This window comes from Cotesia glomerata, linkage group LG5, assembly GCF_020080835.1.
Source record: "Cotesia glomerata isolate CgM1 linkage group LG5, MPM_Cglom_v2.3, whole genome shotgun sequence".
Taxonomy (NCBI): Eukaryota; Metazoa; Arthropoda; class Insecta; order Hymenoptera; family Braconidae; genus Cotesia; species Cotesia glomerata.
Window position 1 is genome coordinate 752,437 of NC_058162.1, and position 26,759 is coordinate 779,195.

The 26,759-nt window shown below is 27.2% G+C and overlaps 6 protein-coding genes and 1 long non-coding RNA gene across 8 annotated transcripts; 5 read left to right on the forward strand and 2 right to left on the reverse strand.

Moving 5' to 3' along the window:
- Positions 1–4,546, forward strand: LOC123264539. Its single transcript, XM_044727823.1, has 3 exons — positions 1–441; positions 1,405–3,496; positions 3,912–4,546. The coding sequence occupies exons 1-3, from the start codon at positions 434–436 to the stop codon at positions 4,311–4,313; spliced, it is 2,502 nt and encodes an 833-aa protein (XP_044583758.1). The 5' UTR covers positions 1–433; the 3' UTR covers positions 4,314–4,546.
- A 1,103-nt stretch (positions 4,547–5,649) lies between these two features.
- LOC123265612 (4-hydroxyphenylpyruvate dioxygenase) lies at positions 5,650–8,167 on the forward strand. The gene is made up of 7 exons (XM_044729405.1): positions 5,650–5,756; positions 5,838–5,864; positions 6,244–6,627; positions 6,705–6,805; positions 7,326–7,403; positions 7,466–7,940; positions 8,006–8,167. The coding sequence occupies exons 1-7, from the start codon at positions 5,754–5,756 to the stop codon at positions 8,078–8,080; spliced, it is 1,143 nt and encodes a 380-aa protein (XP_044585340.1). The 5' UTR covers positions 5,650–5,753; the 3' UTR covers positions 8,081–8,167.
- A 163-nt stretch (positions 8,168–8,330) lies between these two features.
- Positions 8,331–10,799, reverse strand: LOC123265275 (probable nuclear transport factor 2). 2 transcript variants are annotated; one of them, XM_044728964.1, is made up of 5 exons: positions 10,500–10,799; positions 10,335–10,406; positions 10,177–10,275; positions 9,321–9,474; positions 8,623–8,800 (listed from the first exon to the last, which is right to left on the reverse strand). In XM_044728964.1, the coding sequence occupies exons 1-4, from the start codon at positions 10,605–10,607 to the stop codon at positions 9,361–9,363; spliced, it is 393 nt and encodes a 130-aa protein (XP_044584899.1). In that variant the 5' UTR covers positions 10,608–10,799; the 3' UTR covers positions 8,623–8,800; positions 9,321–9,360. The 2 variants fall into 2 exon arrangements, with proteins under 2 accessions (XP_044584898.1, XP_044584899.1); XM_044728963.1 differs by lacking the exon at positions 9,321–9,474 and having other exon boundaries at positions 8,331–8,800; positions 10,500–10,791.
- LOC123265274 (sodium channel protein Nach) lies at positions 10,781–15,970 on the forward strand. Its single transcript, XM_044728962.1, has 7 exons — positions 10,781–10,863; positions 13,357–13,523; positions 13,586–13,777; positions 13,849–13,975; positions 14,034–14,282; positions 15,134–15,674; positions 15,736–15,970. Exons 2-7 carry the CDS (start codon positions 13,366–13,368, stop codon positions 15,831–15,833), a joined length of 1,365 nt encoding a protein of 454 aa, XP_044584897.1. The 5' UTR covers positions 10,781–10,863; positions 13,357–13,365; the 3' UTR covers positions 15,834–15,970.
- A 706-nt stretch (positions 15,971–16,676) lies between these two features.
- On the forward strand, positions 16,677–18,129 carry LOC123265002. The gene has a single exon (XM_044728566.1). The coding sequence runs from the start codon at positions 16,882–16,884 to the stop codon at positions 18,118–18,120; it is 1,239 nt and encodes a 412-aa protein (XP_044584501.1). The 5' UTR covers positions 16,677–16,881; the 3' UTR covers positions 18,121–18,129.
- A 53-nt stretch (positions 18,130–18,182) lies between these two features.
- On the reverse strand, positions 18,183–26,152 carry LOC123265001 (WD repeat-containing protein 75). Its single transcript, XM_044728565.1, has 12 exons — positions 25,877–26,152; positions 24,968–25,166; positions 24,622–24,800; positions 24,410–24,529; positions 23,790–23,977; positions 23,330–23,682; positions 23,067–23,251; positions 22,748–22,911; positions 22,460–22,646; positions 21,795–22,332; positions 19,320–19,438; positions 18,183–18,463 (listed from the first exon to the last, which is right to left on the reverse strand). Exons 1-12 carry the CDS (start codon positions 25,999–26,001, stop codon positions 18,259–18,261), a joined length of 2,562 nt encoding a protein of 853 aa, XP_044584500.1. The 5' UTR covers positions 26,002–26,152; the 3' UTR covers positions 18,183–18,258.
- On the forward strand, positions 20,335–21,670 carry LOC123265003. The gene is made up of 2 exons (XR_006509472.1): positions 20,335–20,597; positions 21,478–21,670. It is a non-coding gene; the product is annotated as an uncharacterized LOC123265003 (long non-coding RNA).
- Positions 26,153–26,759: the final 607 nt, after the last annotated feature.

Consider the following 26,759-nt stretch of genomic DNA (forward strand, 5'->3'; position numbering starts at 1 on the left):
TTAAAAGTCAGCTAACATCAGTGTAATTTATTTTTCTGTGTTAAAAAAAAATATCAACAGGATTGTGATAAAAAAAAAAAGTTTTCTCATCGACGTGGGAGGTTATCCGTCTACTACGCAGCATCCAAGCATGTATTCCTGATAGTAGTCATGATCTAATTCCAACCGTAGTCTAAATTCTCCTCTTCTCGACTTAACTCTCATCTGTAATCACTCAAATCAATAACATGATGGCGCGACAAGTGTATCATGCCAGTTGTTGGACATAAATATTAAAAAAAAAAAACATAAAATGAAGATTGTTATCGAACTTATTGTCGCAAACAGTATGTGACCACTGGCATGGTTCAAGTAATTACAAGGACAGCTGTCAAATAATCTACACTAAAGAAGATCTTGAGCCGACTGTCACGTCAGTCATAAAATCATCACTATGGCTAAGTAAGTTGCGTAATCTTTTTATCTAATTAAAACACACCGGTGAGATAATGGATTGTTTACTAACGACACACAGTACAGTCGAACAGTTTATTGCAAACCTGGATCTTAATAATTTTTTTTATTTATTTTTACACGCGTAATTTATTACGACACTGGAGTTGACAGACATTAGAATTTTATGGCAATTAAATTGTTACAAAAAAAAAATTTCATTAGAAAGTTACACATGTGAAAATTAATAAAAATTATAAGTGAAAATTTTTAGAAGCATTTTTTTATTGTAATTGATTTTTTGTTAAAATTTTTAAAATTAACAGCTGACAGCTAACTTCAGTAATGAAAATTAAGTTAGCCATTTAAAAATTAAAAAAATTTTTTTTTTTATTAAAAAAAAATTATTCCAAAAAAGAAAAAAAAAATATTTTTTAGTTCTAATTTAATAAATGAAAATTAAGTTAGCCGATATTTAATAATTTTTAGAATTTTTTTTATTAAAAAAATTATTTCAAAAAATTAGAATAAAAAATTACACATGCAAAAAATTTGAAAAACTAAACGTGCAATTTTTTAAAAATATTTTTTTATTGCTAATTCAATTAATAAAAAAAATTAAATTTTTTCACTGTCGGCTAATTTTAGTTTCATGAAAAATAATTAAAAAATTAAAAACGTCGGCTAACTTTAGTATTATAAAAAATTATTAAAAAAAAATTTTCACTTGTAAAAAACTTGAAAAACTCTAAGTGCAATTTTTTAAAAATATTTTTTTGTTCTAAGTTAATTATTAAAAAAAAAATTAAAAACTCCGGCTAACTTTAGTATTATACTTCAGTATCATAATTTATTTCTCATGTCACTATTTAATTCATTGATATTTACAAGAGATAATGGAAACTTCAAGCTTGTGTGAGTTAATAACTATAAATCAAACCTAATGAAATAAAATATATATTTATTTTCCAGAGAAATGATGATTGTCTTCATTTACGACACTACAAGGTGTCGTAAAGAAGAGGACGATCCAGCCGAAGCCGTGATGTACTTCCACCCAGCTTGGGTCTCTCCAGCCCAACGTCTAGCTCTGGCAGGTCAACTAATGGGAGCTTATCAATTTTTATCAACATGTTTTTCATCTCCAAACTTAATAACTCTCCAAGGTGGAAAGTTTGTTTTAAAAAAATTCAGCCACTATATTTTAGCAGTTGGTACCGACCGCAATATTCAAGATTGGATTCTTGAACGACGTGCTAATTGTCTCGAGTCAATATTGAAGTTTTTTCACTGCAACCTTGACACAATTTCACAGTCATTTAACAATGAACGCAATAAATTCACCGAAAAACTGTATCAAATGTTTGAGACTTATCTTCCAATATTGCAGTACAGCGCAAATTTGTTCTCCAATATGCCGATGATTAAATTGCCTAGCACTGCAAGCAACGTCTTCCTAGAATCGATGCAAATCTTGCAATACTGCCAAGAAATGAGTGGAATTCTCGGCGGAGCAATGTTTTATAACAACAAAGTAGTGGCTACTCAATTAAGCGCTGAGCTGACTAAGCAATTAGTAATAACAGATCCTTATCGGATAAAAGCACCAGCTGATCGAATACCAACTGACTTTCACCTTCCAGTTGGAGTTCAATTATTAAGAGTTTACATCCAAAGAAAGCCAGTCGAATTTTCTGATGATAACTTTAAATTTTCTAACACTTCTGGGTCGGTAGATGTTGTGAAGAAATACAAAAAGTCTTCCTTGCCGTCCGGCATGAAGAGAGATACGTCCCGTATTTTTACAGTTCCTGAAGAAGGAGAGCCCGAACATTCCGAATCACTTAAAGAATTTTCACAACCTAAGCGTCCGCCGTCAATTCCACTCGCTAATTTTGAAAGGAAGGAATTTAAAGAATTTAAACCAAGGTATCCTAATCCTTTAACACCAAGTGTTTGTTCCACTCCACTGAAAGATGTTAATAGAATTCTCCACGGCAATGCTGTGTCTATTTGCAAGGGGACTGATGAGGAAAAAATTATTGAGAAGCCAAAAGAAGTTGCAGTGCAAAAAGAAAACGATGATATTCCTGATGTTGTTAAAGAAGCGCTGAGATGCAAGCGGTTTAACAAACTTCGGAGCGCTGCTAGAGAAAAATTGGAGAAAAAAAATCGCCAGCCGTGGCATCGTCGGAGTTCTAGCTTAACAGACTTGGAAAACACCCGAGATGCTACGGAAAAATTTGTTATGAGTATTATGTGCAACATAAGTCATTCTAAGTCTTCGCTAGATTCTTCAGAGTTTGATTGCAAGGCTCATTATTTAAACAAAAGGTTGTTTAACACTATCACAGATCCTTCGTATCCAGTTTTTAGATACGACGGGCGTCCTGTGTCTCAATCTTTGTACACTCACTATATTTCATCGCATTATCAAGAACTAGTTAAAGAACAAAGCACGGATTTTTTTAGACGTAAATCACTGAATAGAATGCTTGATTGCGATAAAAAAAATCCAAATGAAAATCATATTGATGGTTTTGATTCTGTGATTCCGGAGCTACCTGAACTGCGATCTAATTCTCTAGATGTAAGATTGAATAATAAAAGTCGCCAGGAGAACTATCGCAGGTCTATGAGTTTGCCTCTGAAGAGTCTCAATGCACCGGCAGACAGTGATGATCGGAAAAAAGCATCCTCCGAGTCGGGAATGTCTTTTGATTTACCTAGACGTAAGCTTGAAGGACTTCAGTTGACTCCTTTGATGTCTAAGCTGAGTTTACTAGCGACTGATGACCGGACAAGTGGGTTTTGTAGTAAAGAAACTACTCCCAGTGAATTCTGTGATTTATCTACTTTCTCTAGTAAAATTACTAGGAATAAATCGGAACATATTAAAGCGGGTCATGATGAAGATGAAGAAGATTTTTGGCTCAGTGATAAAGAAGCTAAGGAAGGGAATTGTGAGAAAGCTGAACTTTTTATATGCGGGCAAAATAATATGGTTTTGTTTCTTCTGATGGAAGATGGTACTGCTAATAATCCTGAATTAATCCACAATCTTGTAAGTTGATAAATTATTTTATATATCATATAAGTAGTCAATTTATGATGATAAGAATTTAGGCTGCATTCGAAAATGCTCTGTCTCTAGGTACATTATTAAGAAAAGACCGTGTATCTTGTGAACTATTGACATTTTTAAAGATATAAGCTCATCCTGTTTTTATACTCATCGAGACCGTTCATTTGAGTACCCACATCAATTTTTCATATATTTTATATATTTATATATATTATATATATGTATATATGATAAATATATCAAAAATGCATGTGGGTACTCAAATGAAAGCTCTTGATGAGTCTAACATCGGGATGAGCTTATATTCTTACAAATGTCAATAGTTATAAAAGTACAGTGCAATTTAACAAAAGTCATTATTTAATAAAGCAAAATTTTATTTTTTTTTTTCTAGTGGAAAACTTCAATCAACACGCTAGGAAATTTAGAATCACGTTTGCAGCACTGTTTAGATCCTTTGCCATCAGGCGAACACAAAGAGCTTTACAGTGTGCTCAGTGTTGATCCCCAGTGGGATACACTTGATCGTTCCGGTCTCTGGGGTGTTACAGAGCTAGACATTGTTTCTTCTCTGTACAATCGTTTTACAGAGTCCAGCAATCTCACTGATATTATTGTAAGGACTGACGACACCGTTGTCTATGGAAGCCAGTGCGGTAAGACTCAAGTTTTTTATCAGCAAGCCGTAGCGTCCAGTACTTCAGGTGGATTACCAACACCTGCTGATCTCATGGGAGTCGTTCCTCTAAAAGCTAAACGCCGTCTCGAGCGTGATCATGGAATAATTATTTTATAAAAAAAATCCTTGCCAATTGCTTATTTTCTTTGAGAATTTGCTGCTACATAAAATGCCAATATTTGCTATATTTACAATCCGTTTATTAATCATCAGGTTGATTCCTGAGCTATTTTCTATGTGTATTTTTGTAACTGATCACATTTTTTCACTTAATGTAACTTCCTGAGGAATTAATCGTCTGTTGATTAAGAAATAATGTATGTGATAAATAACGTCTTGATAATTTTTAATTAATGACAATCATATTTATTTAATTAATTCAGTTTGTTTAGATAATTAAAATTATATTAATCATCCGTCGCAATTATGTAAGCTTAACTGTCCGTTACGAAGCCATTCCATTTTTGCTGGTACATTGCTACTAAATTATCGAAATTTTTCTAGATTAATATTTTAAATATTAATAAGTTTATCATTGTTATATATTATTAGTCCTGCAATATTTAATCAGTCCTTTAGGTATAGAATTTTGTTTTTAGAATTTTATCGTAAGCATATATCGATCAAAACAGTATTTTATCTAGACATAAAAAAATTATTTATAATTTAATAAATTGAATTGTTTACTTTAAATATTTTATAATTATAATTTAAGGTTGATTCCTGTAGAATAAAATTAAACTAAAAATTATATACGTTTATTTTATTTTAATTAATCTTAGCTAGCCGTTTCAGTTAATTACCATATTTATCGCGTAAAACTTTTCTAAACTTTTTTTATTGATTATTAACTACGCCGTGTAATTTTATTATCCACTCTGTAATAGTTGATTACCTTTACTTTAAATGAAAATATTTATGTAGTTATTTTTAATTTATAAAATTCATTTAAATATTATTTTTTTTTCTTTTAATTGTATTGAAAAAAATTTTATAATAAACAACTATTATTTATTGCAAATTACGCAGAATTACTTCGTTTTAATTTTAATCCTTGAATAAATTAATATTGTATTTGTTTATGACGACAATAAATAAATTATTAACTACAGGAAAAAATTTTTAGCGTGTAAATAAGAAAAATAGTTTTGGAAAAATTAATTAATTATTGAGTTTTTAAAAATTGCACTTGAAGTTTTTAAACAATTTTTTTGATAAAAAACTAAAAATTTTTAAATTGAAAATTTACAAAATTATTTTAGCAGTGATTTGAAATAAGTTGGCAGAAATCATGCGCTTACTTGGTGATAATCCGGTTTTAATATTTCTAGATAATTAATAATCTTGTTTTAATTTATAATAAAATAAAAACTTGAAACTTGCTTGGTAAACAAGCCTCCGTCTTCCAGCCAATTGCTTTGAAGATTTAGGTCCTACCCACTTTCAAGTCTCTCTTATTTAAATGCTCAAAAGCAGAGTCTTCAGTTTGTATCAAGAGATAGCTGGTTTATCATCATTTAAGATTAAAAAAATACTTATTAATTCACAGTCGAAAATATGGTGAGTTAATTTAGCATAAGTATTTTTATTGCTATAAAATTATTTTAATTTTAATAAAAATATATTTTTTACTTTTTACAGACTACTTACACGGATAAAGGCCCAAAAGTAAGTTTATTTAAAAATAATCTATTTGTTGCATTAAAAATATAAGACACTGAAGTTAATTGATATTAAAATTTTTTTTATAATTTTATAATAATTAAATTATTATAAAAAAAATTAAATAAGAAAATTGACATGTGAAAATTAAAAAAAAATTATCAGTGGAAATTTTTTAAAGCATTTTTCTAATTTTAATTAATTTGTTATGAAAATTAAAAAAATTTGACAGCTGTCAGCTAACTTCAGTATTTATTTATTTAGAAATTTATTAAAAAAATTTTTTTAGTTCTAATTTAATTAATAATATAATTAAATTACTATTATTATTAATTAGTATCATTAAAAAATCAATAATTAAAAAATTGAATATTTTTTTTTTTAGCCAATTGGTGGAAAATTCCTGGCATTTGATCACCTGACATTGTGGGTAGGAAATGCAAAGCAAGCAGCGGCTTTTTATTGCGCGAGATTCGGCTTCGAACCACTGGGCTACCGAGGATTAGAAACCGGCTCGCGGAAATTAGCTTCTCATGCTGTCAAACAAAATAAAATTATTTTTGTATTTGAGTCTGCTTATGAGCCAGATGACAAAGAGATGTCCCAGCATTTAGCACGACACGGAGACGGAGTGAGAGATATTGCTTTTAATGTCGAAGATATTGACACTATTGTTCGTGTTGCGAAAGAGCGTGGCGCTACAATCGTTAGAGCTGTCAAAGAAGAAAAAGATGAACATGGGATTGTTAAGACGGCTACCATTCAAACAGTTAATTTTTATTTATTTAAATATTTTATTTATTTTTTAATAATTAATAGGATAAACAAAAATAAAATTATTTATAGTTTGGCGACACATTGCACACTTTAATTGACAGAACAAAGTATAAAGGACGTTTTCTTCCGGGATTTGTTGATGTGCAACCTGATCCTATCAGCAGACTACTGTAAGTTTTTTTTTAGTTCTAATTTAATTAATAAAAAATAAAGAAAATTAATTTAATAATTTAAAAAATTTTTTAACAAATAAATTAATGCAAAAAATAATAATTAAAAAAAAAAAATGACATGTAGAAATTTAGAAAGTAAAAAAAAAGCAATTTTTTGAAGATAATTTTTTGGAAAAAAATTGTTTTTTTAAATAAAATTAAAAAATTGTAAAATGTCATTAAAAAAATAAAAAATTGTTAAATGTCGGCTGATTTAAGTTTTATAAAAATTTTTTAAATAATTTATAAATTATTAAAATAATATGAAAATTAATTCAGCAGATACTCAATAATTTTAAAAATTTTTGTAACAAATAAATTATAGCAAAAAAAAAAATTGACAAGTAGAGATTTTAAAAATTAATAAATGCAATTTTTAAAATATAATTTTTTAGAACAAATTTTTTTGTTAAAAAAAATTGAGTAATTGTTAAGTGACAGCTAACTTTAATGTCATTAAAATAATGTGTCATTGCAGGCCACCAACTTTATTAGATTTTGTTGATCATTGTGTCGGTAATCAACCGGACCAACAAATGGAGCCAGTTGCTAAATGGTAAAATATTTAACTAAATATTTAAAAAATCAATTTAAATAATTTATTAATTATTCCATCAGGTATGAACAGTGTCTGCAGTTCCATAGATTTTGGTCCGTCGATGACACTCAGCTGCACACAGAATTCTCAGCACTCCGTTCCATCGTAATGACTAACTGGGAAGAAACGGTGAAGATCCCAATAAACGAGCCAGCACCAGGAAAAAGACGGTCTCAAATCCAAGAATTTGTTGAGTACTACGGAGGCCCGGGTATTCAACACATCGCTCTTAATACAAGTGACATAATTACGTCAATTGAAAATTTAAGAGCGCGGGGAGTTGAATTTTTGTATGTCCCGGACAGTTATTACGATATGCTCAGGCACCGATTGAAGTCTAGCAGTACAAAAGTAATAGAAGATCTAACAGTTCTTCAGAAACTTAAAATTCTTATTGATTTCGATGAAAATGGTTATCTTCTTCAAATCTTCTCTAAAAATGTCGAAGACAGGCCTACACTCTTTATTGAAATAATTCAACGAAGAAATCACAATGTAAGTATTTTTTTTAATTAAAAAAAATTTTTTAATTAAATAAGTAATTTAATTTTCGCTTACAGGGCTTTGGAGCTGGAAATTTTCAAGCACTATTTGAAGCTATTGAAAAAGAGCAGGAAAAACGTGGAAATTTATAAACACTCTTCATTAATTATTTAAAAAAAAAAAAATTAATTTTTTTTTTTTAACAATTAATATACTTATTTTTAATTATTAATCATGTTAAAGTAATGTAATTTTTTTAATTATAAATTATCGACCAGAATTTATTTTTTTTTTTTATTAAAATATTTAAGGGGATTTATTAATTGTGATTACTAATTAGTGAAAAAAATAAATAATAAAAATGTTATTAATAAAAAGTACTAAAAATAATTATAAAAGCAATTTAAATTAAATTATCCTTTATTGAAACTATTTATAAAATTTTAGTTATTTTGTCGTATAAAAACTCTGTCTAAGTATTAAATGAAAATGTTGCAATGAATGTAAAAGTAAAACAAAGCGTTGAGTTTATAGTTACAATAAGAAAATTAATGAGTAAATGTAAAAAAAAAAAAAAAAGATACATAGAAAGCTTTATTTCTTTTGTTACTTTTTTTATTTTAATTTCCGATATCAGCTCTGGTAGTTAAGCTGTTACTCGAAATTGTTGATAAAAAATCAACGAGCAGTATTGTTATCTTCTTTCAAGATTTGTTTCTTTATTTTATTAAAATTCAATCTTATAACTTCTGCTCTTCTTATAATTTGTCATGAATACCAAGACGGAAGATATCATGTTGACAGAAGAATGAATTTGCCAGTGGCTTCAGCACAAACGTCTGGAAGTACATGTGCGGAGGATCGTCATCAGTCTGTAATATTAAATTATTTTATTAAGCTTCTATAAGATGAAAAAAATTAAGATTTTGTACTAAAAAAAATCAAACTTCTTCGATTCTACTTTAGAATTTATGAAAAATATTAATTGTAAATTCAAGTTAGTATTTATAAAATTAAAAACTAATTTATAAATCATGCTCTGTTAAAATATTAATAAAAATCATTAATTATAAATAATTAAATAAAATTGATATGTCAACTACACGGAAAGAACAAGATAATACTGGATATTATCCCAGATTATAATGAGTGAAAAAAATTTCAGATAGTAGCTAGTATAATCCAGATTACAATGAGTATATTCTAGATATCACGCAGTGTAATCTGGATTTTTTTTAGCTACTATCTGAAAATATTTTTTCACCACAGATATTACCGAGTATAATCTGGGATGATATCCAGTGTCATCTTGTTCTTTCCGTTTAGTTTAGGAATCAAGCAAAGGTGATTTGAGGCGATAAAAATTTCTTGAGGTTGGTTATTTATTTTTACCACGATTCATAATGATTGGACGATCGAAAAGATTTATAGCTTAGATTTCGTTGTGCAACCCGAGTCTGAAGATGTCGTGCTGCACGAAAAAGCTGGTGCCGATAGGCGACAAGACAAAAGTCTGGACATACGCATGGGGATGATCATCATCGGTCTGCCCAACCATCAAGATAATCACTTTATTTCTTTAAAATTAATTTACCAGATATTTTATAATTTTTAACAGATAAATTATGGCAAAAAAAAATTAAAAATTCTATTTTTTTTAAATTATTTCTTCATTAAAATAATTTTTTTGTTAAATAAAATTAGAAGATTGTCAAGTTACTGCTAACTTTAATTTAACTATTTTATTAAAATGAATTTAGCAGATATTTGATAATTTTAAAAATATTTTTAGCAAATAAATTATGGCAAAAAAAAAATAAAAAAAACTAATATGTAGAAATTAAAAATTTCATTTTTTTTTAAATAATTTTTCAGAACAAATTAATTTTTTAAATAAAATTAATTTAGCAGATATTTGATCATTTTTAACAAATAAATTATGGCAAAAAAAAAAAAATAAAAAAAATTGACATGTAGAAATTAAAAATTCTATTTTTTTAAAATAATTTTTCAGAAGAAATTAATTTTTTAAATAAAATTAAAACTTTTCCTGACTGCTAACTTTAATATAATTATATTTAATCAATTATCAATTAGTAAATTCGTTATTATAAATAATTGATATAACATTCAATTAAGCTCTGTATTTTGGAACCAGAATTAGCTAAACATTTTTTCTATTATTATTATTATTATTATAATAACCATTCCGTAATTTAATATAATAAATTATTAAATTGATATTTACCCTCAATCTACCAAAAACACTAATTAGTACTCCACCATCGAACATTGGCTGGGAGTCAACGGACGTGACTGCACGTTCAATTTTTTGGAAACCCAGGCTCTGAAAAAATAATTTAAATTAATTTAAATAAACAGCTGATTTAAAAAATTAATAATTACATTGAGCTTCTCCATTATTTTAAGGCCTCCTTGAATTTGTTGGCCCTCAAAAGTCATGAACGATGACTCCGCCTACAAGATACCACACATTTAGGTTATGTTTGCTAGTTGATCAAAAAATAATAATTAAGGGATTAATTAATGAGAAATAAATAAAATACTTACGCTGTATAAATTAATCAGATTCGGTCTTTGATTAGGGTCATCAAAGAGTGCGTAATATTGGCTGACGAAGCCCTTGCCGATTGCTTCGTACGACGGATTTAACGCCATTATAACGTTGTTATTAGTTGGATCAATTATGAATAATTATATAAAAAATTTATTAAAAAAAATTTTACTGCACACTTTTAATCGTGTCACGGTTAACCGATTTGTAGATTGCTGTGAGGTTAAATAATAAAATTAAGTTCTGTAATTAATTTGGGTTTCTATTACAGGTATACGATAGACTATACAATCGCAAGTCGCAAAATCTTCCCTTCTAGATGGCCCACTAGCGCCAACGATTGAAACGCACGCACTATAGGTATGTTTCTTTCTCACTTTCTCACAGGATAGTCTTACTATACTTAGAGTAGGATAAAATTTAAATAAAAATAAAAGTTACCGGAAATTACTTCCATCTTGTTTTTTTTAATTGCCTGATGTCATCAAACATCTTTGTTTTAAATTTATTTTTAAGTTCTGATCGATTGATATGATAGCATTATTATATTATTATGCATGACATTACAGTTAGCAGGCACTTGATAAGTTTTTATTTTTGATTTATTGTAATAAAAATTTTTAAAATTGACAGCTGACACTCGGAAAAAAGTAAACTGTAATAAATAACAGTCGATTTATAATTAGTAATGATCATAACTGCTAAAAATTACCATTTCAAACAGTAAAATCCTGATTTTACTATTCACTTTATATTATTTACAATTTACTCTTTAAATGAAAGAAAATACTATTTCAAACAGTAATATTCGCTATGTAAATGTCTAAAATGTTTAAGTATAATAATCAAGAATTCAGACTTTGATATTTATCATTTCGTACCTAAAAAATGATCTTATGATTTGTAAAAAGTATAAAATAAAGTTAGTAAATTTCTAATACAAGCAACGTCAATATTTACAAAGTAAAATGGTAAATTTTAAACGCAACGCTAAAAATCAAACTGTAATTATTGACTCGCTTGGACTGGTAAAATGTATATTTTAAAAGTATAATTTTTACTGTTTCAAATGTTAAATTCTCCCAGAGTGAGACCTCCTTCTCTTTCATATGAGTTCCCCTTCTCCTCATAATATGGACTATATATTGAAATGGCAATTTTTACTGTTTGAAACTGTAATTTTTCAAGATGAAAGAGTCGTTATTTACTATAGTGACAATTACTAATCACATTTTCGATATTAAATTATAAATTGTGGCTTTTACACTTTCTACACGGAAAAAAGTAAACTGTAATAAATAATAGTCGATTTATAATAAGTGATGATCAACTGCTAAAAATTACCATTTCAAACAGTAAAATCCTGATTTTACTATTCACTTTATATTATTTACAATTTAAACGTTACAATTTACTATTTAAATGAAAGAAAATACTATTTCAAACAGTAATATTCGCTATGTAAATGTCTAAAATGTTTAAGTATAATAATCAAGAATTCAGACTTTGATATTTATCATTTCGTACCAAAAAAATGATCTTATGATATGTAAATAGTATAAAATAAAGTTAGTAAATTTCTAATACAAGCAACGTCAATATTTACAAAGTAAAATAGTAAATTTTAAACGCAACGCTAAAAATCAAACTGTAATTATTGACTCGCTTGGACTGGTAAAATGTATATTTTAAAAGTATAATTTTTACTGTTTCAAATGTTAAATTCTCCCAGAGTGAGACCCCCTTCTCTTTCATATGAGTTCCCCTTCTCCTCATAATATGGACTATATATTGAAATAGCAATTTTTACTGTTTGAAACTGTAATTTTTCAAGATGAAAGAGTCGTTATTTACTATAGTGACAGCTACTAATAATCACTTATTTTGGATATTAAATTATAAATTGTGGCTTTCATACTTTCTACATTAAGTTCTGTAATATTTATATTTTTGCCACCCCGATGTCCGTTTTACTGTTTGAAACTATAAAAATTAACCGGAATCCGAGTGAATATTACAGTTTACTTTTTTCCGTGCAGCTAACTTCAGTATCATTATTTGAAATAAAAATTCGATAAAAATTAATTTAGCAGATATTTAATTACTTTTTAAATTTTATAATAAATAAATTATAGCAAAAAAAATTATAAAAAAAAATTGACGTAAAAATTTTAAGAAATTAAAAATGCAATTTTTTAAAAATAATTTTTTGGAACTAATTTTTTTAATAAATAAAATTAAAAAAATTTTTAAGTGCTAATTTTAATGTCATAAAAATATCAAAATTAATTCAGCAGATAATTATTAAATTTTAAGAATTTTTCTAACAAATAAATTATAATAATAATAATAAAGTTAGCCGACATTTTTAATTTTTTGATTTTGTTTCATTTATTAAATTAGAACTAAAAAAGGTTTTTTTAAATTGCACTTACAGTTTTTCAAATTATCTACGTGTCATTTTTTTTTTTTTATTTGTTTGTAATAATTTTTAAAATAAAAAATTTTCATAAATTATAACAAAAAATTATTAAAAAAATTGGCATGAAGAAATTAAAAAAAAAAAAATAAAAATGTAATTTTACAACTACAATTATAATATTATATACTTGATAAGAATTAAATAAATTATTTATTAAACTTGACTCATAAATTTAAAAAAAAAAAAATAATAATTTATAAACACCCTCGCGTGATTATAATTATTTTATTTATTTACAAGTGGAATTTCATGATCTGATATTTCAAAAGATAAATTTATACGGTGTTTTATGATACCAATCTTTATTGAATAATTTATTGTAAATATACGGCGTAAATAATCTACCGTGAAGAATAATTATTATTAAATAGCGTATTACAATGGACAAGTCAAAAAATTCAAGCGAAACAATAAAAATGAAAAAAAAGGAGCCGAAAAAAAAATTTAGCATTTGGAAAATAATAAAAACTTATTTTGAAAACTCAAGTCTTCATGGAATAGCATATCTTGTTGACGAAGAGCTTCACTGGTCAGAAAAGTAAGTACTTTATTAAATAAAATGATAAAAATACAAACAATAATTATTATTTTTAATTGCAGAATTTTTTGGATGATAGCTTGCGGTCTGAGTTGGTGGCTCTGTACTTCATTAATTATGGGGATTATTTCTGACTTTACAACTCGTAAAGTGGCAATTACAATGGATACAGATTATTTAAAATGGGAAGTTAATTTCCCAGCGCTTCATTTTTGTTTTTCTTTCAGCTCCCGAGCCAGAGATTATGCAACAGAGTATATTTTATATTTAATATAGTTTTAAGAATTTTATAAATAATTTTTATCTGTTTAATTATTTTTGTCAGAATTACAGGCATCAATCCTCGCAAAGCATCAATTCTAAGTCGTTTAAGCCACTGGGCTAAAATGGGGTACGATGGGTCACTACCAAAACCAATAACATCCGAAGAATTTGTTCAATTAGGAGAATATGTAACTAATTAAAATATTAATTAATATTTTTAAAAATAATTTTATTTTTAAAACACAGGTAAAACCCAACTGCGATGATATTTTTGGAGTCTGCATATGGAATGACGAAGTAATTGATTGCTGCAAGCTATTTTTTCCACTATCAACAAACCTCGGGCACTGTCTTTCATTCAACAGTCTTCACTCAAAACTTCCCGATGATCCTCATCTTCCTAAATTCACAATGGATCACCATAAAAAAAGTGCGAGATTTATAATTTATCCCAACAAAACAAATTACTGGAGTGCATCGCATCCTTACTTTAACGTAAGGAGTATATATAATATTTATTTATTCATTTACTTCTGGGTATACATTCTATAGAAGTGCATTACACCTGAGCTTAGAAACCAATTTTATTTTAATTAAAAAAAACAAATTGATTCTGATAAATTAATAAATACTAGCAACCTTGCAGTTACTATGTGACTGCCGTGACTTGTGAATCATAAATAAATTAAATTTTGCTTTATTAATTAATGACTTTTGTTAAATTGCACTGTACTTTCTTAAATATTGACTATTTTAAAGATATAAGCTCATCCCGATGTTACACTTATCAAGAGCTTTCATTTGAGCACCCACATGCATTTTTGTTATATTTTTCATATATACATATATATAATATATATAAATATATAAAATATATGAAAAATTGATGTGGGTACTCAAATGAAAGGTCTCGATGAGTATAATGTCGGGATGAGCTTATATCTTTAAAAATGTCAATGGTTCACAAGATATTTATTAAATTGCACTGTACTTTCTTAAATATTGACGTTTTTAGAGATATAAGCTCATTCTGATGTTACACTCATCAAGGGCTTTCATTTGAGTACCCACATGCATTTTTTATATATTTTTCATATATACATATATATAAATATATAAAATATATGAAAAATTGATGTGGGTACTCAAATGAAAGGTCTCGATGAGTGTAACATCGGGATGAGCTTATATCTTTAAAAATGTCAATAGTTCACAAGATACAAGGTCATTTCTTAATTATGTATCTAGAGATAGAGAATTTTCGAATGCAGCCTAAATACTTATCATAATATGAAACCTTGAAAAGGCACAAATTAATAATATAGATAATTTATTTTTTTTTTTAGTTAATGTTGACAAATCAACTAGAACTTCCAACTGAAAAAGGCGGTCGTGATATAATTTTAACAGTCCAGTGGGGCAATCCAACTCCAACAGTCTGGGATATAACTCAAATACCCACCTACAATGAGCCTGGAATTTCCTCTCTGTCCATAGAAGATCGTCGATGTCGATTTCCGGCAGAAGCTGATAATTTATTTCTTCTAAAAACTTACAACTACCACGCATGCATGCTCGAGAGTCAAATTAAAAAATTTAACGAGAGCTGTGGATGTGTAGGTCATCTTTTTCCCTACTCAAAAGAATTTAAAACCTGTAATTCTACGGAACTTAAATGTGGACTTGAAAACAGAGAAGCTATTGTTCAAGTGGAAAACGATAATTGTTTACCAGATTGTGAAGAAATAATAGTCATTCAAGATCGCAATACTTTGGACAAAGATAATATTCCATCTTGGGCTGTAACTAAATTAGAATTTAATATGTTACCTGGACCAGTTAAGCGCTATGAGCGATACACTGTTTTTTCACTGCTAGATGTTGTAGGTGAGAAATATTTATCAAATTTAATATTTATACTTATTAAATTAAATTTGTTGAATTTAAGTTTCAGTAGGAAGCGCATTGGGTCTCTTTGTTGGTGCAAGTGTCCTTAGCATTGTTGAAATTCCATACTGGCTTTTCATACGACGTGATGCAGATTAAATTTTTTTATTAATATCTTGACACACTTTCTGATTTATTAAGATATCAACACATCATTTTGATTTACTATTTCCGCATTAGTTATATCAATTATATTTTATCCTATATTAATTGTAAATATTTAATTTATAACTGAAAGTGAAAGATCCAGTTATTAGCACTTGCAATTTTATTTTAATTAAAAAAAAAATCAACTAATAAATAATTAAATACTAGAAACCTTGCAGTCACTACGTGACTGCCGTGACTTGTAAACGATAAATAAATAAAATTTTGCTTTAGTAAATAATGAATTTTGTTAAATTACACTGTAATTTCTGAACTATTGACGATTTTAAAGATATAAGCTCATCCCGATGTTACACTCATCCAGACCTTTCATTTGAGTACCCACATGCGTTTTTGATATATTTTTCATATATACATATATATAATATATATAAATATATAAAATATATGAAAAATTGATGTGGGTACTCAAATGAAAGGTCTCGATAAGTGTAATGTCGGGATGAGTTTATATCTTTAAAAATGTCAATAGTTCACAAAATATTTATTAAATTGCACTGTAAATTCTCAACTATTGACGTTTTTAAAGATATAAGCTCATCCCGAAGTTACACTCATCAAGACCTTTCATTTGAGTACCCACATCAATTTTTCATATATTTTATATATTTATATATATGTATATATGAAAAATATATCAAAAATGCATGTGGGTACTCAAATGAAAGCCCTTGATGAGTGTAACATCAGAATGAGCTTATATCTTTAAAAATGTCAATAGTTCACAAGATACAAGGTCATTTCTTAATTATGTATCTAGAGATTTGAGATGCAGATTAAATTTGTTTACTAATATCTTGACACACTTTCTGATTTATCAAGATATCAACACATCATTTTGATTTACTATTTCCGCATTATATCAATTAAAATTTAATTAAAATATTTGCTTTTGTATTACGATAAAAATTGTTAAATAAATAGCTTTAGAGTATATAAATTGAGGTTCAACTCGTTGCATTGATAAGTAGTGTCAGTCATGGCTTGTAGAACAGCAAGTTCATTTGATTTTACAAAAATCATCACCAAGGATGACGTAAAAAAAATAGCAAAGACCAAAATCGGGAATCAAGTTCAGGTCTTAGCGTACTCACTAAAAAATTATTCAGATGAAAAAATAGGGTTTTTATCTTCACACTTACGTCTGGTTGTAGTGGTGAAAAATATAGACGGTTCTTCATTAAAACAAAGCTTCTTCGTTAAAGTTGTGCCGTATGATTATCCTGATCAAGCGACGTATATAAAAGACACGGAGGTGTTTCGTCAAGAGACTGGCTTCTTCCAAGATCTTGTACCGAAGATGTTAGTAGAGTACACTGGAGACATCTGGGGTCCTCGTTGTTATTTAATAAAAAATGATGCACTGGTCCTGGAAGATTTAGGACACAAAGGATTTAAAATGTGTTCGACTAAAATTTTGGATGAAGAATTTATAAAATCTGGTTTAACAGCTCTGGCGAACCTTCACGCAGCTTCTTTAGTTGTTGAAGAACATCTAGGGCGGCCGCTTATTGACGTCTATCCTCACATTATTGAACAAAATTATTTTCTTACTTCAGGGCTTCAATATCAATGGTACTGTGCGGGTGTTGATGTGGCTGTAAAAATAGCTGAAGATATGAATTTAGAAACAAAATTTATTTCTGAGGCTTGTAAAAAAGTCTTTGATGCGATAAAAGCTTCCTCAAAAAGGCGCAACGTTATAAGCCACGGTGATTTGTGGTCCAATAATCTTATGTTTGACAATTCATCACCTCCGCGTTGCCGAATAATTGACTTTCAACTTCTTCGGTATTCACCACTTGCAGCAGACGTTGCTTTATTTCTTCATCTTTGCGCTTCGCGCAAATTCCGTGATGTAAAATCTCTGGAAATGATAAAATACTATTACAATAATTTGATTAAATGTTTAAAAATGAATCCAATTATTAAAAATTATCCATCGTGGGAAGAAATAATTGATGGATATAATGAACAAAAGCTTGGTGCTGTTGTTACAGCTACACTGTATTTTCCAACTACTCTTCTTGATGGTAAAATCGGAGCTTCTATAATGAACAATCCGGAAAGTTACACTCAATTCCGGTACGAAGACCGGAGGGGTTTTGTACTTGAAAATATGAAGAAAGATCCCGGTTATAATTCTATGTTGCGAGATATTGTTGAAGAGTTAGTTGAGTTATCTGTTAAACTTCATTCTCTGCCTGAACCTTGTTGAAATAATTAAGAATATTGATATAAAAATTAATTTATAATAATTTTACAATAAAAGCTTGTGTATAATATTTAAAATTTTAAAGTTAGGTAAAGTTTATTTAAATCAATTTTAGTGAAATAGTCATGTGAATTCCAAGGTCTAGCTGGAATAAATATCAGCCACGCATGTCCAGTCATAACTGACGAGATTGGGATTTGTCTCAAACTCGTCATGAATGTTATTTTTAACGTCAGATTGGTTAATTGTTTTCTTTTCCTTTTTCGGAGAATCTTTTAGTATTATTTTACTTGTGTCTTCATCATCACTGTCATTGGCAGCGTCGGTAGACAATTCATTGTCTTCCCTAAAAAAATATAAAATTTGTAATGATATAATATACAAAAAATTTTGCTTTATTAAATAACTTTCGTTAAATTGCACTGTACTTTTTTAAATATTGATGGTTTTAAAGATATAAGCTCATCCTGATGTTACACTCATTGAGAGCTTTCATTTGAGTACCCACATGCATTTTTGATATATTTTTCATATATACATATATATAATATATATAAATATATAAAATATATGAAAAATTGATGTGGGTACTCAAATGAAAGGTCTCGATAAGTGTAATGTAGGGATGAGCTTATTTCTTTGAAAATGTCAATAGTTCACAAGATATTTCTTAAATTGCACTGCGTTTTTTTAAATATTGACATTTTTAAAGATATAAGCTCATTTTGATATTACACTCATCAAGAGCTTTCGTTTGAGTACCCACATCAATTTTTCATATATTTTATATATTTATATATATATATATCATATAATATGCATATATGAAAAATATATCAAAAATGCATGTGGGTACTCAAATGAAAGGTCTCGATGAGTATAATGTTGGGATGAGCTTATATCTTTAAAAATGTCAATAGTTCTCAAGATACAAAGTAATTTCTTGATTATATCTCTAGAAATAGAGCATTTTCGAATGCAGCCTAAATACTTATTATAAATTGACTATTAATAAGAATGATATGAAACTTTAATGCTGATTGGCGTTTATATACATAAAAAAATAAAAATTCAAGTAAAGTATTTGTAAAAATAGCTTATAAAAGATAATTAACGTCACAACTAAAACAAATAAACTAAAAATAAATAAATATTTTTAAACAATATGTATTGTTTATATTATAAACTATTTGTAAACATACCCTGAAGGTTTTTCCTCTTGAACTTTGACTTTCTCTGTGATATGAGCTTTGAATGACAAGACAAAGGGTCCATACAAAATCTTTTTCGAAGGTAACGTGTGCGCCGGGATCGTCAGAAGCTGTAAAATCAAGGACGAGATTATTATCAGTAATTTACAATATTTAATATATTAAATAAGAGCATAAATTTATAAATAAAAAAAGTTTAAGTAGGATTTAAGGTAAAGCCGCGACCTAAATTTATACTTTTCGCAATTTGCTTAGAATCGAGGTTGATTCATCAGTACGTCTATAAAGCCCACGTACATCCTCTGGCGTTAGCACTGTTTGTCATATTAAAATAAAAAAAACATTTAAATTAATTGGTCTGAATTTATACATATGAGTATATTCACACGTCAATGTAATTTTTTTTTTTTTTTTTTTTTTTATGACATAAAGTTTGTCTATTTCCTGCGCTTAGAAATCACGGGGCGTTTATTGTTGACCCAACTGATAAAATATAAAATAGGCGATAAATTTTCCGGCAACACTATTTGACTGTTATCATTGTTAATAATAATAAGTGAATGATCACTTGGTAAAATAAACGGTTTACTTTGTAGCTAACACCTTCCCCACTTGTCAACAGCAGATTATGTCAGATCAATTGCTAGAGCACTGATCCTCCGGTCACTGCTCTCGATGCTTAATAAAAATATGTACTCTTAAACTGGTGAGTAATGAATTTAAGGAACAACGTCAAGTTTATATAAATATTTTCTACCCTGTCATGTATCATCTTCTAAGAAGTCTAACTAGAAGAGACACTTACAAGCTTCAAGGATCATTTTTTAAAATGTATTTAATTATTTTCCAGCTATTTATATATTTCTAAAATTTTTTTGTTATTATAATTGAATAGTTTTAAACAAACAATTTAATTGCAAAGAAAAAAAGGAGAAAATACGAGAAAGAGATGAGAAAAGAGAAACTCGGAGGGGAGACTATGGTCTATATTAAATGATGCCGAGACTTATGAAAGACCAGTAGTAAAGTTACTGTTGAGTTGACTGATTCAGAACCCCTATAAATTAAATTATTAATTTTAAGGATTTTTTAATTAAATAAATTTTTTTTTGTAAAAAAAAAATAAAATAGTTTGTCGAATTTCCGAGGACTATTTTACTATAAAACTACTGAAAGACAGTGCGAATGAATTTCAGTATCGGGTTTCTTTTCTTCTTGACGATTCTCGGCGTAGTTGTCCACGGATATCCCGTGAGCGACCCCGATGCCGTAAGTAATTTTATCATGACACCGAAGATGATACTAAAGTTAGCCGACGTTTTTAATTTTTTAATAATTAAATTAGAACAAAAAAATATTTTTTAAAAATTGCACTTACAGTTTTTTAAGTTTTTAACAAATGACAATTTTTTTTGTAGTCATTTTTTCAATAAAAAAAATTTTTTTAATTTTTAAATGTCGGCTAACTTAATTTTAATGAAAATTAAGTCGACATTTAATAATTAAAAAAATTTTTTTTTATTGAAGAAATGATCACAAAAAAATTTTTTTAAAAAATTTCACCTGTAAAAAACTTTAAAAACTGTAAGTGAAATTTTTTAAAAATATTTTTTCGTTTTAATTTAATTATTAAAAAAAAAAATCAAATAATTAAAAACGTCGGCTAACTTTAGTATCATTTAATTTTCATACACCAAAGTAACCAGAAATCTCAAAATTTTTGATTTTTTTTTCATTAGTTAAATTATAATTAAAAATAAATTTTAAGAAATTGCATTTATAGTATTTTAAGTTTTTAACACATGCAATTTTTTAAAAAAATTCTTTTGTAATAATTTATTCAATAATAATAATTTTTAGGTGTCGGCTAATTTCAGTGATGAAAATTAAGTAAGCCGACATCTAAAAATGTTTAGAATTTTTTTTTATTGAAAAAATTATAAAAAAAAAAAAATTTTTAAAAACATTCACTGGTGAAAAACTTGAAAAACAATAAGTGCATTTTTTAAAAAATATTTTTTAGCTTTAATTTAATAAATGAAAAAAAATTGAAAATGTCGGCTAACTTTAGTATTATACTTCAGTGTCATATTTTATCTGCAAGTTATTTTTTTTTTTAACAAAATAAATTTATTTTTTTTTTGAATAGGCATTTGAAAACATGAGACAGATACCTCAATGGCACTGTCTACGTTACCGGAAATTTGACTTAGTACGACGTTGTAGAAATTATCGTCTGTCAAGAAAACACTGACATACCAGGATCAAGCTGGCTGGTATACCTTACAACATATCATTCCAGTTACCTATAAGATCTACTTAATGTTTCAGATAAAATTTTCTAAAAAAAATAACTCTCAAGACTTTTTAAAAAATAATAATTGTAGTAAAATAGAAGATGAAAAAATAAATAAATAAATAAAATAATTAAACAGTTTGATAAATAAATATTTTGACAACCCTTACCTCTTCAGCAATACTTTTTTTGCTAGTATTAAATTGATCGTGGAAGAAAGATGTGTCACGCTCAATACTACTGGCTGTCTTTTCCGCCAACATGTGACTGAAAGCTGTCGCTGGCAAGCCACGACCTATTATCAAGTTTTCCAAAGAAGTAGCAGCTTCGGACTCCGTCTCAAGGGTCAAGAGTTCTTGATTTGAGTCCAAGAAAAATAATTGAGATTTTCTCTGCCATTTTTTGTAGTTCAGGACACGCTTTTCACAAGGATGTGGAACAAAACTTGCGGCCAGCACTAAACTGTTGTCTTCTAAAATATTTTTTCTTATGTACACGGGAGTTGAATTCAATGGAGAAAATACAAAGAGTGTATTATCCTCGGTAAAAACTGCCATGAAAGCTGACAGTGAATCCGTGGTGAGAGTTGTAAGTCTTAATGGCACACTCCAAGTCATACTCAGAGTTAAAAGATTCCAAACTGCTATATGTTCAGACGAGGCAGAAATTGCTAAATGACAGGCTTCGAATTTTCCAAATTCAATACGTCTAAAATTATTATTAATTTAGTTATTAATTATTAATTCAATTATTTAATATTAATTATTGATTTAATTATTTAATATTAATTATTAATTTAATTATTTAATATTATTTATTAATTTAATTTACTTACTTAATTTGTTGAGGATAACGATTATTTGTTAAACTACATTTAAACGTGTTTGATTCAGGTGTCCAAATTGTTAGACTAGAACCAAATGCAACACCAAGAAGTGAACCATCTTGTGAAAATCCAGCATCGGATACAGGCAATTCACGATATAAACCTACTCCATAACATTGCCAGTGACTTGTTTTCTCTATTAAAAATTATTTTAAACAAATAAAATTATTTATTGATAAGTTGAACGCATTAAATTTGAAAAAAAAAAAAAAAAAAAAAATATATATATATATTTACTGTAAATTGACGAAGATTGAGATAAATTCCATAATTTAAATTTATTGTCTTCCCCAGTTGTGACTGCTAACACGTCTTCTTTGTCAAATGATGTTCTTGGTTGAAATTGAAGAGCATTAACGCCATATTCATGGGGTAGTTCAATAGAAGTATTTAATGAAAATCTATTAAAAAAAAAAATAATTTTATTAAAATTAATTTAGCTTGTATTTAATATTTTTATAAAAAATTTAATGTCAACTTTAATGTCATAATAATTTTTTAAAAATATCAGTACATAATAAATTATAGTAAAAATTAATTTTAAAAATAAACTTACACTTGTTTTTCAGTATCATATTGCCAGAATTTTAATCTGACTTCAGGACATGATATTTTATCATCACGCTCTTCAACAGTAGCCATCCACGATCCATTGTAATTTAATGCTATTTTAGTAACTTCTGTATTAACAATAATGACACTACGCGATTGAGACAGTATATTTTGCGCAGTGATATTGATCTAAAAAATTAATTATTAAAGATTATTTCCACTTTTCAAGAAACATTAAAAGTATTTTTTAAAAAATTTTCTATTTACATTATAGAGTAAGCTTTTTGTTTTGGGGTCGAAAAATTGAACATGTCCCGTCCGACTGTTGAGTACCAAACTTCCTGTTCTGGGGTCAAGAGTCAATCCAGCTGGAAAGAGATCTTTCTGGGATACACCAACACCCCAAGTAAAGTTCTGAATTACTGCAGTTAATTTTCTCTGAGGATTAACGACAATTATTCCATTATCAAAAGTCGAAACAGCAACATATAAATTATTTGGAGCTATCGTGAGGTGTTTAATTGGAGCAGGAAGTCGAGGAAGAAAACTTTTATCATTAGGGTCTGACAGAGTCCACTTCACAAGAACAGATTCATTTCCTCCACTGTACATGTGACGACCTATTTAAAGTAAAATAAATTTTTTATAATTTTTTAATCATTATTTGGAAATTAACTATTATAAATCTTATTATATTTATTTATTAACTATTATTTATAAATCTTACCAGATTTACTAAAAACAACTTCTGTTACTGGTAAAGTATGCCAGTGATAAGAACCATAAGATGCTCTTTTTTCAAGAATATGTCCCCATACGGCAACTCTTCCACTTGAATCACCCGTCGCGACACAATCTTCTTCAGGATGACCGGTGACACAAGTGAATCTACGGCCTCCAAAACCTATTTTGTGTCTAAAAAATTGTTGATTTAAAATATTAAATAAAAATTTTATAATAATATTTAAGCTAGCAGTCACTTCACTATTTTAAAAAATTTTTTTACCAAAAAAACTTGCTAAAAAAAATTATTTTTTAAAAAATTGCATTTTAATTTTTTTAAATTTCCAAGTATGAATTTTTTTTTGCCATAATTTATGTTTAAAAAAATTCTTAAAATTAACAAATATCTACTAGATTAATTTTCATATTTTCAGTTTACCATTTTAAAAAATTTTTTTACCAAACAAACTTAAAAAAAATTATTTAAAAAAAATTGCATTTTCAATTTTTAATTAATTTTTTTTGCTATAATTTATTTGTTTAAAAAAATTCTTAAAATTAACAAATATCTGCTAGATTAATGTTTATATTTTATTAGTTTTTAATAATTAATTGAGAACTTACATTCCTCCTATAAAATTTCTCGCCGGTTGTAAAATATGTAAATCAACCTCGTGAGCTACAGCTATTAAATTGTTTCCATAATTTCCTATAATATCTACAAAATAATCTGGAGAGTAAGCTCTAAAAATTAAATAATAAATTAGTATTTTAGTTAAATTAATTTAAAATAAAATAAAAAATTAAATGGTTTATGAAGAAGAAAAGTAACTTACTTAATATTGTGGGATTTTACAATACTTCCATCTTCTAAATCAAAGAGAACTAATTGAATAATATTACTGGGTTGGATGTAATACGTAATAAGAGCTTGTTGTATGTCATTTTGTTTTACGCTAATGATATTAACAATATGGAAACTTCTTATTTTTAGATTATTGTGAGTATTTAATTTCTGGAAATAAATAATATTATTAATAATTTAAAAAATTTTTTTAATTTCATGTTTAAACATTAATAGAGACTGTAAAATTTTTTTTTTGTAGTAAATTTATAAGTAGGAAAAATTTAGTAAGTAAAATGGAGTTGAAAAATAAAAATTTATGTTTTAAATAAAATTACCAAATTTTTAGTAATAAGTCCATGAGTATCCCAATTAATTAAGACACCATTTTCGGTACAACCAATAATCATGCTTAAATCATCTGAAGACCAAGCTATTCCAGCAATTTTGTTATCCGCTGGTTCTAATTCGCGGACAAAATCACCGGTTTTGGCGCTGTATGCTCTGATTACTTGCTTCCATACTACGTACAATGTTCTGAAAAATAATTACTTATAAATAAATAAAAAAAGTTGAATCTTAATGATTATAAAATTCTTCAATGTGGGATAAAATTTTAAACAATATTGAAATACATCTACATATTTTATTAAATAGGTCTAGACAAACTGCCAATAATTATTTATTTATTTATTTATTAGATTAAAATACCAAGGCGCGAAGCCGAATGGCAAAAATGATACATATAAAATTAATGCAAATTAAGTTAGCCGACATTTAAAAATAAAAAAAAATTGTCATTTGTTAAAAACTTGAAAAACTGTAAGTGCAATTTTTAAAAAATATTTTTTTGTTCTAATTTAATTATTAAAAAAAAAAATTAAAAACGTCGGCTAACTTTAGTATCATATAAAATTATACTTCACATAAGTACAGTCAATACATACATATATAATATTAATAATATAGAATTTACATGATAGATTAAGACATAAAAATTACATAATATTGAAATGAAAATAATGTTTTTAAATATTATAAAGTAAATCATTTTATCATGATATTGAAATTGAGAGACATTGGATGATTTAAAAAAATTTTTTAATCAAAAAATTAGAGCAAGAAAATTTATTTTTCTTGAAAAATAAAAAAATTGTCAAAAAAAAATGTCTGTTAATTTTAGCGTCATATTTTATCCTAAATTAAAAAACTGGATGTAATTTAAGGATTAATATTAAAATACTTACTCTCCATCATTAGAAAAAAGTGGACGATGATCAATAATACTTCCACCGCCTTGTCTCTTAACCACTAAATCATCATTCATAACATCATCGGCATTGAATAATTTATTAGACATTTGTTCCTTCATTTTTAATTACTTTAAAATATATTTAAAAACTTTTATGTACAATTAAAACATTATTATATGTTATATCAACACGTGGAATTACTCTAACCTCTTTAATTTGTTTTCAAACGCACATTCTCACATGTACTTTTTTTTTTATCTTTTATTTACTGTCTCCTAGAGGGCTACATGACAGATTTTCAAATTTTCTTTTTATTGTTTTTCAAAACTAGATGACAGCGCCGTGTAATTTGTAAGAGCGCGAAATATAAACTGACGCGTGCGTTGAGGATTTACTAATGCAACCACGTGGTAGTAAAACCAAAAAAATATTTTCTAAACGACGTAAAAAAGTTTTTTAAAAATTTATTAGTGTTCAAAAATGTGCAACTAGAGTTTTTTAAATGACAACCATGCTAATTAATTTGTCAATTTACTATTTTTTATGTTTAATTATTGACATTTATTTATTTATTGTTCTTTTAAAAATTTTAACCTTCAAAAATGAAAAAAATGCTTCTTAAAATTTTCATTCATAATTTTTTTTTCATAATAATTTAATTTAAAATTGTAAAAAAATTTCTAACACCTGTCAATTTAAGTTTCATAAAAAAAAGCTTCAATACTATTAAAAATGTTTATAAATTTATGACAAAATATATTTTGTGACATCCGTCGTACAAAAATTAAAAAATTTGTTGCCCTCCGGGCGGAAAGTGGCACTAAACTAAGTTGCCGCTTTCCGCCTTCGTCGAACAAAAAATAGTATACACTCCTCG